Raw genomic sequence first — 15,570 nt, forward strand, 5'->3', positions numbered from 1 at the left:
TATATAATGACATCTGTCAACAGTTTGATTAGAAAATACTTTTGTGTCTTATTTGGGCTCTTGTGACATCATGGTAGTGTCCCTACATCTGAATCAGGAGACCCAGGCCCAAGACCCACCAGAGATGGGACCCCCGATGTATGCAATGACATCTCTGAGTAGGTTGATGTAAAAGAAAAATGCCTTACCAGAGTTGGGTAAGATTGTGGTTTCTGGTGGTGTAGTGGTAGTGTCCATAACTCTAAGGTAGGAGGCCCATGTTCAATTCCCAGAGATATGTCTGAAAAGGTTGGTTAAGATGGTGTCTTGATTTGATGCTTTTCATTGTCACAGATACCTGCATACAGTGAAAAGTTTTGTTTTGCATGCAGTCCAGGCAGGTCAAACCATACATGGGAATACAGATTGTCAGGTGTTTAGACAGAGTGAGACATACAGGGTAATAACTGCACAGGAAGTATGCATGTGTCTTAAAGAGAGCTACATTTCTAACTCTGATGTTGGTAAGAGTACCTTTAAAATGACCACTCAAATGATTGCTCTGAACCATGAGCAAAATGATTTTGCTCCCTGCTAATCTGAAGCAAGCTTCCAAGAAAGTGAAATGGTGGGCAACTCGAACGCAAAGCTCTACCAGTGAAGGCAGCCTCCTGTATTGTGTGATGAGGGTTTGAGCCTTGATGGTCAACTCTGTATTCAAGGCATCACCTGCTGCGCCTCAGGATTCCTGGGCTGGCATGTCAGTCTCTGCAGAGGAGGAAGGCTGCGGCCTGAGATTCGCTGGTTTCCACTTTTGCTGGGTTCTCTTCTCATTCGGTTGAGCTCTTCCCATCACTTCCAATGCCCTGTCGAAGGAGTGGCCTACAGAAATGATACCTTCCAGGGATTTTTCTCCCCCCCCAGTTATCAATGTCAAACTCCTCCAACTTCAAAACTTGCATGCAGAGTCACCCAGTGGCAGAACATGGATTACCAGGAGGCTGTGACTCAGTGAGCATCTAAGTCTTTAGATGTACACCCATCATCCATCAATTCCACCAGTGGAGATGTTGGTGGAACTGAGCATAAGCTGATGGAATTAACATGCTCCTGGACCTCTGAATTGGTGGCTGAGATATATCTGAGAGGAAGCGTTGCTTTGTAACAGGGAGATAACTGGACAGTGGGGTCACCGAATGGTCATAGAAGCTTGGGGAAATTTGAGTACAGCCAGCCCAGGTTTCCACAATCTATTGAGAATGTTAATGGTCACCAAAAAGGCAAGAGGAAATTCAAGCCAAGGGACACTTTGGCAGCAAAGGAGAGAGAGCATGGGTAAAAGGGGGAATGGGAAATCTCACTCTTCATGTGGAAACCGATGGTCTTTTCCCTATAAGTTATAATATCCCTGCAAATGCTGCGGGTAGTGAAGCCTTGTTTAATGACACGTTTTGGAAGGGCCAAGTGGGCCACCCTCTCATCTTATATCCAATCAAAAACAAGTTACCCCTCAGTGAATGGTGGGTGGGGCCGTTATTGGGGCAATCAGGTTTTTGATTGGCTTAAAAGCTGCTGAGGAGCAGGGGATTGGACCAGTCCTGGCCCTTAAGGGGTCATGACTGACGTACCCCCGATAGACGTCACCATGGGAACTGTTGACACGCCCCCTACGCCTCAATGGTTGCTATGGATGTTGTCTATGACAGAGACTTATTAAACTTCATGCAAAAGTTCACAAATTAAGTTACACAGTTACACTGGTGCAGCAAGGGTGGGGCATCTGAACCAGCTCAGGGGAAAGGGGGAATTTAAGCAGAGGGGGAGGTTTGCTTAACTTGAGGGATACACACATCCTTCAACTCATCTTCCAACCCAAGATCCCAGTCAGGAAAGAAGAAGGAGGCCACTAACAGGACTTAAACATGGCGCAGGACAACATGGCTTTGGTGTTAGCCTGTGGAGAATTGAAACTGGTAATCACACTTTCTGTTTTTCTTCTGTGATGGATCAACCATGTATGAACCCGCAGGAGGTCGAAGGCGTCAGGGTGAAGGACATCTTCCTGCGGGGACACACGGTGTAAAGTAGAAATGCACATCAAACCTACCAAAGCAAGTTTAGGTGATAGAGGAACTGGTTTAAACGTTGTTTTACCCAGTGTGCGTTCAGCCTCTGTCATGACAATGCCCCTTAATTATAACCAAATATTAAAATGAGAACTTAAAGGATTCAGGGTGGGACTCGGGGGGATTAAGCAGATCAATTCATTTCCCTCCTGGGTTGGTTTCACGATGGGCCATCGCTGGGATAAGTTTCCTATTGTTGTCAGCAGGTACGTGTCCAAGTGATGCCTGTCACGTCGACCTCGCCGTGTTATGTTCACTGCGACGTACAGTAGGTGCAGCTTATTCAATGGGACCGAATCAAACCCCTCCCCACCAAATCAGCCCATGCTGTTTCGGTATTTGTTGGTCTTTTAACCAGTGCGACTTTGCTTCAGTGGTTTGCTTTAGTCTACTGTGTGATATGTATGGGTAGCACGCACAAAAAAATCACTACTGTATTTCAGTGCATGTGACAGTAATAAAATCAAAATAGTATTTTTTGCTAATACCTAATAACACCACAAAAAAAATTCAAAAACTATTTTGCAAAATGCCCAACGAGTAAGGCTTCTAGCAGATTAATGATCCGGCCCTGAAGTGTAATGAACAATTATTAGGGATGGGGGGCCACATAAATGCTGGCAAATAGGACTAGACTTATTTAGGCTGTCTGGTCAGCATGGACAAGTTAGAGCAAAGGGTCTGTTTCCGTCCTGCACAAACAACTCTTTGACTCCATGAGATTTTTGAGCAGATTTTTAGCTCAGGTTGATGTTCGAGTCAGATGTTTGCTTGCAGAGCTGGTTAGGTTTGTTCTCAGACGTTTTGTCACCATGCCAGGTAACATCATCAGTGAGCTTCCATTGGAGCGCTGGTGTTCTGTGCTGCTTTCTATTTATGTGTCTTGGTCTGTTACGGTGGGTGATATCATTTCCGGGTCTTTTTCTTAGAGGTTGGTAAATGGGGTTCAAATCGGGTGTGGTTATTGATGGGAGGTCCTGTTTGAATGCCAGACCTCTAGGAGTTCCCAAGCAAAAGAAGGCTCACTGATGATGTTACTTCGCATGGAGAACAAACCTACCAGCTCAGCGAGCAAGCTTACAATCTATAACAGGGAGGAGTTGTTCTATAGATTGTATATACCCTATGTAACATAATTTGGACCAAATATTCAGGAGCAATACCTCAATGTTGAGGCAGAGCTGGATAGATTTCTGAATTCCAAGGGAGTCAAGGATTATGGAGTTGACAGGCAGGTTAGTGAATTTGAGGCCAATCCGAACAACCATGATCTCATTGAATGATGGATCAGGCTCGTGAGATCAAATGGCGTAATTCTGCGCTTATTTTTCATGTTCCTTTCTTTTTATAATGGTAACGAAGACCTGGAATAAGCTGCCATTGGATTGAGCTAAAATGCACATTTGTAGTTGTGCCAGGATAAACCTGTTCATGTAGGGAACTCATGAGAAAATGGAAACTCATTCAGGGATAGATTAGATTACAGCAAGCATTTAGGTATGTTGTAGACCCAGATAGAGGGAATGACAGGGTGAGTTGCAGGATTTTTGAACAGCTAAGATGGAAGTGGCCTCCTTCATCTACCTTTATGACCGGGGAAATACAAAGAGCCATTGGAAAGAGAGAGCTCAACACCCACTTTGATTGAATGGTTTTCTTCTTCTGTATTTCCAGCTCACACATAATTAGCATCAAGACCTACTATTGCCTCTTATTTGATCATACATAGCTTAGCTCGTGAGAACCTGACTTCTTTCTAAAAGGCTTTTTTTCTTCATTCACAGGAAAAACGTCCAGTTCCAGAACTCTGTCCTGGCGGTAAGTCTGTAAACAGTGTTATACATATCGAAAATTGTTATTGCAGTGAGTTCCCCCTTAGTCAGTACCCAATGTCCAGAATTGTTCATGCAACCAGCAAAAGTTTCAACAAAGATTTGCCATTTTTATAAAATTTCTTCAAAAATGTTCCATTCTGCATTTGTTTACAGGTATGGGGGTGTTTCTCATCATCCCCACTAACAGTGTGACCCACCAACCCCTGCCCCTATGCAGCCGCCATTGCAGTCACAGCTCATTGAAGTTGTGATTGTATTAGATCCAAAACCTTTCACCCACCAATCAGCTATGTCCTCTAATGTGATTGCCACCTGAGGTTTGAAGGGAAAGCATGTTGTTTTGACTTTGAAACAGAAAACAGAAATATGTGAAAGTCTAGGAAAGGATGAAAATTGCAATGTGTGTATGTAGGAATTCAGTATTAATTCATCGACATAAGACGATGCTGCTCCTTTAACAAGGTTATGTTGTCCTTGGCTTTTTTTTCAGAAAGGTCGTAAAAGACACAGGCTCTGAAAAGTCTGTGGTTGAGGGGTTTCAGGGCCAATCTAATTTTTACAGCTAACAGATATTGCTCAGGCAGAAGGCTATTAATTAAAAAAAAAATGATTGGACAATGAAAGGGGAGCGGCCAGTTCTCCCAGCTCAGCATTACTCTGGTTTGGTTTGGTTTTTAGCGGTAGTGTGGAAAAAGCTGCTGGACCCCCAGAAGCAGGTCCATGCTGGTACTCTCTCTCTTTGACTTCTCTCCTATAAGACCCAGTGTTTGATTTTATCTTTTGTGCCAAGGGGTGTTTATGGGGATTGTTGCAACTATTGGGAACACCATCATTAAAGTGGGATAATCTGTTGAGTGTTCGGATGGGTTAAGTTATTCTGTATTCTGTTCTCTTTTGGTTGTGTTTCATTTGGTAATCTTGCAAATCAATTGTTTTGTTTAAAACTAAGTGGTTTGACCAGCTGCATCCCTCCTGGAATATCCACTTTACACCTGCTGAAAACAACTAGAAAAGTTAGGGCCAGGGCTACTTTCTTTGAGGGGATCTGGCCTGGTCCAAAACAGATATTAACATAGAAAGTGAAAAGCTGAAAGAGTTCTTTGCAAAATTGGAGACTGATAAAATTGTAGAGCACTGTATCATCTCACACATCAGTTAGAGCATGATATAGCACTAAGAGGTCATAAGAACATAAAGATGGTAATCTTCTAGTGTTGCCTGGAGTCCTCCATCATGGAATCCCTACAGCACGGAAACAAGCCCTTCAGCCCAACAAGTTCACACCGACCCCTGAACAGTAACCCACCCAAACATATTCCCCTACCCTATTACTCTACATTTCCCCCGACTAATGCACCCAACCTACACATCCCTGAACACTGTGAGCAATTTAGCATGGCCAATTCACCTAACCTGCACATCTTTGGATTGTGGGAGGAAATCCACGCAGACACGGGGAGAATGTGTGGAGTTTGCACAGCCACCCGAGGCTGGAATCGAACCTGGGTCCCTGGTGCTGTGAGACAGCAGTGCTACCCACTGTGCCGTCCTCCATGAGCTCCTGGGTTCTATTGAGCAGCTTTAAGCTGCAGAAATCTATTCTGCAGTTCCAATCAGATCCTAGCTCCTAATTCACACAATATAACTTTAGCATAGCTGCTGATTAGAGGTGGATCCTGAAGTTGACATTGCTACCGTGAGGCAGAAATGACTCAAGAAGACAACTTTATTTCTTGAATGGAAAATTAGGTCTTGCAACAGCTTGGAAATGTGCTGCTTCCTGCTCCCCAGAAGAAACTGATCAAGGAAGCAGAGTTCCAGTGCTGTAAAGTTATGTCGTCATAAAAAATGTTTTGACATGTCTCAAGCATGTACGTCCTGATTTGCTGATGATTCTCCATTCCTGTTCAGTTTTTCTTGCAGACAGATGTATTTGGTCAATCTTCAAATCTGTCTTCATGCCCTTTCCTTCTTTATGTCAGTTATGTGCATTTAAATAACCTTTTTCTTTCAGTCCACCTAGCATTTTAGCAAGTATCAGAGATATTAATGATTTGGAGATGCTGGTGTTGGACTGGGGTGAACAAAGTTAAAAATCACACAACACCAGGTTATAGTCCAACAGGTTTAATTGGAAGCACACTAGCTTTCGGAGCGACGCTCCTTCATCAGATGGTTGTGGAGTCCACTATCACCTGATGAAGGAGCGTCGCTCCAAAAGCTAGTGTGCTTCCAATTAAACCTGTTGGACTATAACCTGGTGTTGTGTAATATTTAACAGCGATATTAACGTATACATTTTAAACGTTTTTTTGTGGATTACGATGTCTCTAAACTCATCAACCATTGTAGAAGCAATCAAATTAGAAGCAGGAATAGGCCTGAAATAGCCGAGAGAGCCAATCAGTTTAAGGGCTAAAGCAAAACAAAGAACTGTAGGCGCTGAAGACCTGAAGTGAAAAACAGGAATTGCTGGAGAAACTCGGCACGTCTAGCAGCATCTCTAAGAGAGAAAGCAGAGTCAGTGTTTCGAGTCCAATGCCCCTTCTTCAGAAGACATCTCAAAATATTAACTCTGTTTCTCACCCCACAAATATTGCCAGACCTGCTGAGGTTCTCCAGCGCTCTCTGTTTTTGGTTCAGTTCAAGGGCTGCCAGTGATGGGTAACAATTTCCTCAAATTCCAGGAGCAGCAATTACTGTTTAATAAGCTGTTGTATTGTTTTGGAATATTGAGAGACAAAAAGATAAAAACAACAGCACTTTAAAAAGGAGGGAGATAGACAAAGGCAGAAACCATATGATCAGAGAAAGAAACCAACCCTGCTGCCTTTCACTGCTGCAGTGAATCTGCACAGTTACAGTGTTTAAAAGGCATCTGGATGGTTATATGAATAAGAAAGTTTTGGAGGGAAATGGACTGGGTGCTGACAGATGGGACTAGATTGGGTTGGGATACTTGGTTGGCATGGACGGGTTGGACCGAAGGGTCTGTTTCCGTGTTGTACATCTCTATGACTCTAAATGCTGGTCTTGCTATCAATGCCACATCCCATATAAGAATAAAAAACAATTAATTCAACATTGCCCTTCCTTTAATATCTCTGGATCACTTCCCTGTAGAATTTCTTTGTTTACTTTTGTCAATGTGTGATTGCAAATTTTCAAACTGCTTCCTGAGTGTGCATTTTGATATTTTGATGCACGTCGCACTGCAATGCCGTGTCTGGGCTGAACACATGTTTCTTGAATAAAATGACATTAATTTTTCAAAACAAAATGTCCTTCAATTTGCCAGTTGAACTCAGGACTACTCCTTCGAAGTGATCCTCTCTCCAAGTTAAAGTTAGAACGTTTAAAGAAACATTTGGACAGACACAGAAATGAGAAATGTTTAGAGGGATATGGGCCAAACACAGGCAAGTGGGACTAGATTTATTTGGGAAACTTGGTTAGCATGGATGAGTTGGACCGAAGGGCCTGTTTCCATATTGTAGGGCTCTCTGAACCAGAGACAAAATAATCCAAATGCGTGAGACTCTAGGATATTAACTCTCTCCATTGGCAAGCTACATTGCTTAATACCTTGCTTCTTCTTGTTATTTGAATTAGATTAGTACGTTGAAGTCAAATATAACCAAGCTGGTTGTTTAAACATTTAATGTCACCAAAAAACAGACAGGTTTGGGTAGGGTGGGGTTTAAGACCTGAACAATTCTGTTTCCCCACCCAGACCCGTTGTTGACACATCTAATTCTGGCTTTAACTGAGACTGGATGATGCGCAGGAGATTAACCCACTCCAAGGAGTGGGATTGGAACTCTAGATAGAATCCTTGCCAGGTCCAAGTCTTCTTGCGGTTTTTCACCTTTAACCCTGGAGTGCCTGTGTGTCAGGATAACCTGGCAGCTTCATCGAGCAAAGGATTTGGGAGGATCGGGAGGTGAGTTACACCTCACACCTTGACCCCTGGCACCTGCCTCTGAAGAGTTTTCTCAATCAGGCACTGATTCCACAATGAGACCTCTGCCATTACCCAGAGCCCCAATTCTTGATTGACAGACAAATTAATTAATATTTTATACAGATTATATTGTTTCTATATCAAGTTAAGCAAAATTGCGTATTGTTCCAATCTTTACAAGATTTTAACATTTTTACTTTCATTCCACAATGTAAGCACAAAACCCTACCTTACTGCTGTGCTGTTCATTTCAGATGTCCTTGTGAAGATGGGTTTTGTTGGGATCTGTAGTACAGATATCCATTTCTGGTGTGAAGGAAAATTTGGGGATTGGGTCGTGAAGAAACCCCTTGTTCTTGGGCATGAAGCTGCAGGGACTGTGTGTAAAGTGTCCTGTGGCGTGAACCATCTCAAAGCAGGTAGGTCGAAATACAGTCCTTATGTTGAGCTTTTCCCATTTGCAATTTGTCTTGAGCAATCAAAACAATAAAGAGCTTGGGAACTGTTTGTCCGGGGAACTCGTTGTTGAAGGCCTAGGGCTAAGGTACTGGTTGCTAAGGGTCAAAGGACTTGTTGCTAAGGACCCCAGAGCTGGTTGCTGAGGATCCCAAGCTTCGTTGTCATAGACTGGTATGTAAGGGTCAAGGTTCACAAGGTTCAAGGGATTGGTTCCCTAAAGGTGAAGGGACTAGTTTCCAAGGCCACAGGGTTAGCCTATCTGAGACTGTTTGCTAAGTCTGGTTTCGAAGGGCCATGTTGGAGGAGTAAACGTAATTTGAGTCCAAAACAATTTTCTCAAGGTTGAGGGTGAAGGTTATCTTCATCCTTGAATCCAAATAAATTGCTACATCCATAGTGACAAGGTGGGTGCAGGCGTTGCATTGCATTTATTCATGGGGTCATTGACACTGGCTAGGCCCATCTCCAATTACTCCTGAGAAAGATGATCTGTCACCTTTAACTACTGCAGTCTCTGTGGTGCAGGTACACACAATGCTGCTAGGTGGGGAGTTCTCGGATTTTGATCCAGTGACAGTGAAGGAACAATATGGTTATAACTGTAATATTTTTGCAGGGAATCGGATGGTGCATTATGTTGGGACGTGATGGTTTTACCTCTGAGGTCCTTAAAACCCACCTTGATCACCATGGAAATCGGATCTTGAAACAGTTTTTGGGCAGTGCTTCATATAGGAAGCAGTTAAGCAGATGATTGGGATTCTTAGATTAACTCATTGACTGCATTAAAGGTAATAGATGAAAGAAAAAAACTTAGGTGATCTGGTGATGGGGAAAATAAACTGTGTTTAAGTTATGGGTGCTTGTGTGGGTACATGGATACAAAGGTAATGGGTGCATACCTCTCAGCCAGGAGAGCTAGGTTCCAATCCCACCTGCTCCAGCATTATTAAATAACATCTTTAAACAGGTTGAGAAATCACCATTGACTGGGTAGATGGGAAGGGGGTAGTGATTCTCATGGTGTGGTAGTAGTGTTCCTACTTCTGAGACAGGAAGCCTTGGTTCAAGTCCTGCCTCCTCTCAAGATGTGTCATAACACTCCTGAACCGGTGTGTAGAAGGAGCTGTAAGACTGATTAGTTATTAATCTCTACGCACAATGTACTTGGTTTGTATTTCATTGCTGGCTTAGATCCAAATTGACAATGAAGCAGCGATGGTTGCCTAAAGGTGGAGATTGGAAACTAAGAGTTCTTTTTAGATAGAAGCTTGTAATTTGAGTTAGTTTTGAGAAGAATGGCTGAAAGTATCAAGATGCAATTTCTCACCGATGTTCTATGATGCTAAACCTTCTGATCAATAGAAAAATGATGAAGAGCTAGGGAAGTGGGTTACATCCTTCTTACTTAAAGTAAAAATAAGGTATGACCTTGAAACTGCTTGCACACTTACAAAAACTAAACAAGTTTTAGCAAGTGATGAGGCATCATGAACTTCATATAGCATCTGCTGGACAATTGTGAGGACCAGACTACTGCTGATGCAAAATGACTGAATACAGACAGCATGATACAGAGATACAGGGATAAGGCTATTACCTAAGTAGGCAACTACTGAAAATTGGCAGTACAGGTAGTATAGTGCAACCCCGCATTGTAGAACAATTGCACTTTAGAAATAGCACTTAAAGTGTTGGTGATGTAATCACGTTACAGCCAACATGCATTTGCGCTTTAGAAACAGTGTCCCCAGTTCGTCACTTTGTGTTAACGAAACCTAACGAATTTGCATTAACGAAACTGCATTATAGCAGAACGACCTATAAAGTATCAGGTGCCACAGGGGTCTGAGAATAGAGGAATGCCACCATTACAGGGAGAGCAGGAAATGACATCAGCAAATACAATTATCGACTAAATGTGAAAGATGAGGGTCAGGAGGTAAGATCCATCGATTGGAAAAATGAAAGAAAGCTGAGGAAGGCCAGGAAATGCAGTGCGAGTTTTGGAAGTGGACCAGGTTCCTTGGATATGGATGAAGGAAGAGATTGCAAGCGTGCACAAGGAATTATAATCCTAGGAGGGGGAGATTTTATAGTAGTAATCCAAAAACTAACTAGGAAGATGAGTAGATGTGACAGTTTTATAGGAACAAGGTCTATGGAACTGGCTGGGAATGCCAGAGTAAGTAGAATCCCTTACGATTGGGAGTTGACAGGTTACAAGCCAACTCTAGGGTTATGTTGATAAAGAATGGGGAATAAAGAGTAAGTGGGAAATAATTTGGTGTACTAGAAAGGGGATGAGCAGCCTTATCATTCAGATGGATATACACAAGAAAAGTGGGACATATAATGGCTCAGGGATTTGAAGAGAAACTTGGAGATCAGGCTGTCAGAGTAGTATTACACTGCAGGAAACGTGAAAGTGTTCTGATGTCTATTTTTGCAGGGTGAAAGATTTCAAGGGGAAATATTTCTGAAACACATAAGGAAATGAGTGATATAGAAGGGAAGCTATGGAACATCGAAATGAACAAAGGTGTTTATGGGCTGAATGATGCAGCGTGGTATGGTATTTCTCAGTTAGTGCCACTCCCCCACCTCCCCACTATCCCCCACAATCACTGAACACTTGCTGAAAGAAAGGTTGCAATAATGTTCTACTAGTATATAGAGAAAAACTGAAAATGTGTTGCTGGAAAAGCGCAGCAGGTCAGGCAGCATCCAAGGAATAGGAAATTCGACGTTTCAGGCATAAGCCCTTCATCATTCCTGATGAAGGGCTTATGCCCGAAATGTCGAATTTCCTGTTCCTTGGATGCTGCCTGACCTGCTGCGCTTTTCCAGCAACACATTTTCAGCTCTGATCTCCAGCATCTGCAGACCTCACTTTCTCCTATAGAGAAAAACTGACAAGCATCTTTATAATGCATGCCAAAGATTTTCTATGGTGAGATGCTAAAGAATTTGACAATGCGTACGATAGACGAAAGGGAATTTAAGGTCGGAAGTCAGGTTTTATGAGCCTTTAATTGCGAAAGGTTAGATAGTAAACATTAGTCGTGAATTTTGATCAACAGTTCTCCTTGGAAAGTTTCAGAAGTCACACAACACCAGGTTGTAGTCCAACAGGTTTATTTGAAGTCACAAGCTTTCGGAGCACTGCTCCTTCATCAGGTGAAGATGGAGGGTTAGACTTCACCCGACAAAGGAGCAGCACTCTGAAAGCTTGTGACTTCAAATAAACCTGTTGGACTATAACTGAGTGTCATGTAACTTCTGTCTTCGTCCAACTCCGGTGCCTCCACATCATGGCTGCACAGCAAGTGTTGTTCACATCCCAGTTTATTGAAACATTCTCACAGAAAAATGATTTTGCATCGACAGAGGAAACCAACAAATTATGCCAGTCAACCTGGTGGTGTACTCAGACTAGGCTTGACTCCAGGTATAACATAGTGGAGCTGACTGCTTTTATTGAGGAAGTCTGAAGCAGTATTCCCTGTGAGCAGCTTATGTCTTGCCCGGTCAGATGGCAGAAAGCAGCCTGGCAGATTTGATTATCAGCCCGCCATTCAGAGATTTTGGAGATCCATGCAGCAGCCTGAAACATAGGTGTGGAGAGCAAATGAAACATTCGCCAAATGAAATTCTGAAACACGCACACCCATGTTTCCAGTGTTGGATCTGGTCCAGCATTCTATACTCATCCTCTTTTTAGTAATAGTGTATAAACCAGTCTTTCAGGTGGCTATTCTAACATGGCAAAGTTCATCATACTTTTAATGGGAGTCAATAATTAATGCTGTGCATTGGTCTGGGAAGCGTGCTCAGTAAAAACAGGTAGTTGAAGGCATCTTTGCTGCTGACAAGCTGTATCTGGAAGAAGCTTTAGATACAGGGATGTATTCATAGGGTTTTTCTGAAGGAAATTCTGTTCAAGAAGCAATCTGAAAGATTTGGGTTGGAGGATTTGAGCTACAGGGAGAGGCTGAATAGGCTGGGGCTGTTTTCCCTGGAGCGTCGGAGGGTGAAGGGTGACCTTATAGAGGTTTATAAAACCATGAGGGGCATGGATAGGCAAATAGACAAGGGGTGGGGAAGTCCAGAACTAGAGAGCTTAGATCTATAGTGAGGGGGGAAAATTTAAAAGGGACCTAAGGGGCAACTTTTCACACAGAGGGTGATGCGTATTTGGAATGAGCTGCCAGAGGAAGTAGTGGAGGCTGGTACAATTTCAACATTTAAGAGACATCTGGATGGAAGGATTTAGAGGGGTAGGGCCAAGTGCGAGCAAGTGGGACTATATTAATTTAGCATATCTGGTCTGCATGGAAAGTTGGACAGAAGGATCTGTTTTTGTACTGTATATCTCCATGACTCAATGATGGGTCCAAGCAGTTCATTGGGATAAATTATGGATGGTTTAATCAACTCCCTCCCAATATTTACAAAGATGACTGTAGGAAATGGAATAATATGCTAACGTAATAGTGAGCGCTCTTGGGAGGGCCATGACAAATGGACAGTAAAAGGAGCAGCCAACTTGGCATTGACCTGCAGTGAGAGGGTTTGATACTAATCTTGGCAGTGGAAATGGAAAAGGGAGGGTTTTGTTGTATTCTCAGCACATTGGACATATTTTAAGAAAATGAACTTATCCAACCACAGTACTCCATCGACCATTGATACAATTGTTGAAAGGTACTTGATTTATATGAGAGGGTAATATTCATTAAAATCAATGTTTTGTGGTACAGGTGACAATATCCCTGCTTGTCCAAGTTCATGGCCCCTTTCTCGACTTGATGTCCATGGAAGAAGCAAGTAATAATGCCACCACACAATTTGATAATCAGCTTGTAAATCCTTCCAATACACCTACAGCAGGTGATAGGAATGGGAGAGTCTTCAGATCAGAAATACTTCACACAGACTGGTGCACCTTAAACTACAGCCTCTGGCTTCACTTAAAAATCACACAACACCAGGTTATGGTCCAACAGGTTTATTTGGAAGCACTAGCTTTCTGGGTGCCGCTCCTTCATCAGCTCTGGCCTCAGGTTAGATTCTGGCTTCCTTGTGCCTCTCATACCTCTAGGCATGTGTAGGTGTTGACAGAGAGGATATTAATCTAATCCATGTACATGCAAACTGGTGAGGTGGCATACACTGTTGCTAATCTTTCTTAACCTATTTTACATTCGAACCTGGTTAGACTAATATTAATTCCCATGAACTTTAGCAGCCGAATGGTACATAGATCCTCTAATGAGTTTTCCCCCCAAAGTATGATCTCTGATTCATCTAATTTGTTGTATTTGTTATTGACAGTACACAGATCTTCACTGTTCATTGTGCACTAAGTATCCATGTTTATCCTTTGCTGCAGGTGACAAGGTTGTTATTGAACCCATCGTCCCCAGGGAGAATGATGAATATGTTAGAATTGGGCGCTACAACCTGTCCCCAACATGCTTCATGGCTGGCTTTCCTCCTGATGATGGGACTATGTGCCGATATTATGTCCACAAAGCCAACTACTGTTACAAGTTAGTCCGTCACCGACTGTATTAATGATATTGTTGTTACTGAAAGTTATTTAAAGTCCTTTTTAGTGCAGCCTGAGTATTTTAGCACAGGGATACCGACAAGGGCAGCTGGACTGAAGTGCACTCTGACAAACCAGGCCACTAGGTGCTGAAGGAAACAGATATTGTAGAATGGTTGATTCCTGGCCCATGCCGCACATGTGTGGTTGTTGCTACTCCCTTATCCTTAGTCTTGTCCCACCTGCAGGAAGGCAGCACCTCTGGTGATGGGGTGTAGTTGGGAAGAGGTTACCCTGGGTGGCCTCGACTTTGTCTCTAGATTCCAGGAAATGTCATAGCATCAGGTTAAACACGAGCAGTGAAGCCTCTTTCCTATTTGCTCCTTACTCTCTTCAAACACCACCCTCCCCAGCTGCTGAAGTAGTTTTCCTCTATGTTGAAATGCACAAGGAGGGAACAATGAGGGTGACAAGAGCACAGAGTTTACTCTGGGTGGATGACTTCAATGTCCATCATCCAGACTGACTGACTGACTGGGCAGCACCCCTGCTGACTGATCTGGATGAGTCTGGAAGGACACAGCTGCTGGACAGGTTCTGAGGCAGGTGGTGAGGAAAAACGCTCTTGACCTCATCTCCAGCGATCTGCAGGCTGCAGGTATGTCTGCCCGTGACAGTATCACTAAGAGTGACAACTGCACAGCCCTTGTGGAGGTAAAACCTGCTCTTCAAATTGAGGATACTTTCCATTATGTGTGTGGCCCTGTCACCATGCTAGATGGAATAGACTTCAAACAGGTCCAGAGATTAGAGTGGTGCTGGAAAAGCATAGCAGGTCACGCAGCATCCAAGGAGCAAGAAAATCGATGTTTCGGGCAGGGGCCCTTCATCAAGAATCATTCCTGGTGAAGCCCACGATTCCTGATGAAGGGCTCCTGCCCGAAACGTTGCTGTGCTTTTCCAGCACCACTCTGATCTTGACTCTTAATCTTCAGCATCTGCAGTCCTCACTTTAGCCCCCCTTCAAACAGGTCCATCAATCCAGAACATGGACATTCTCAGCCATAGAACTGTGCTCAACTACAATCTGAAAACTCATGGTTCAGCTTATTCCTCACTCTAGCATCAAGCCGGGGGTCAACTGGTTCAATAAAGAGCACAGGAGGGCATGTCAGGAGCAACTCCAGGCATTCTTAAACAAAATGAGGTGTCCACGTAGTGAAGCAACAATGCAGGATTACATCAGAGCCAAACCGCAGAAGAAGCAAGTGAAACAGGGCTAAGGAATCCCACGACCAATGGATCAGGTCTAAACTCTTCAATCCTGCCACTTTCAGTCGTACATTATGGACAATTAAAAACTAACAGCTGGTGAAGGTTCTGTAAATATCTCCATCCTTAATGTTAAAAATCGCATAACACTAGGTTATAGTCCAACAGGTTGTGTCCAGGATGAAGGAGCGGCGCTCCGAAAGCTAGTGCTTACAATTAAACCTATTGGACTATAACCTGGTGTTGTGTGATTTGTACACCCCTGTCCAACACCGGTATCTCCAAATTATGACTTCCATCCTCAATGATAGTGGAGCCCAGCATGTCAAAGACAAGGCTGAAGTCTATGCATCCATCGTCGGCAATAAGTCTCAAGTAGAT

The 15,570-nt window shown here is 43.2% G+C and overlaps 1 protein-coding gene across 1 annotated transcript in view; it reads left to right on the top strand.

Annotated features, from left to right (window-relative positions):
- The first annotated feature begins 1,901 nt into the window (after positions 1–1,901).
- LOC132834711 (sorbitol dehydrogenase-like) overlaps positions 1,902–15,570 on the top strand; it is a 64,570-nt gene continuing 50,901 nt past the window's right edge. Inside the window, exons 1-4 of the mRNA XM_060853673.1 lie at positions 1,902–1,952; positions 3,890–3,923; positions 8,159–8,323; positions 13,759–13,918. Of these exons, the coding sequence (XP_060709656.1) occupies positions 1,902–1,952; positions 3,890–3,923; positions 8,159–8,323; positions 13,759–13,918 (410 nt within the window). The remainder of the gene's footprint in view (positions 1,953–3,889; positions 3,924–8,158; positions 8,324–13,758; positions 13,919–15,570) is intronic.

Source organism: Hemiscyllium ocellatum, chromosome 42, assembly GCF_020745735.1.
Source record: "Hemiscyllium ocellatum isolate sHemOce1 chromosome 42, sHemOce1.pat.X.cur, whole genome shotgun sequence".
Lineage (NCBI taxonomy): Eukaryota > Metazoa > Chordata > Chondrichthyes > Orectolobiformes > Hemiscylliidae > Hemiscyllium > Hemiscyllium ocellatum.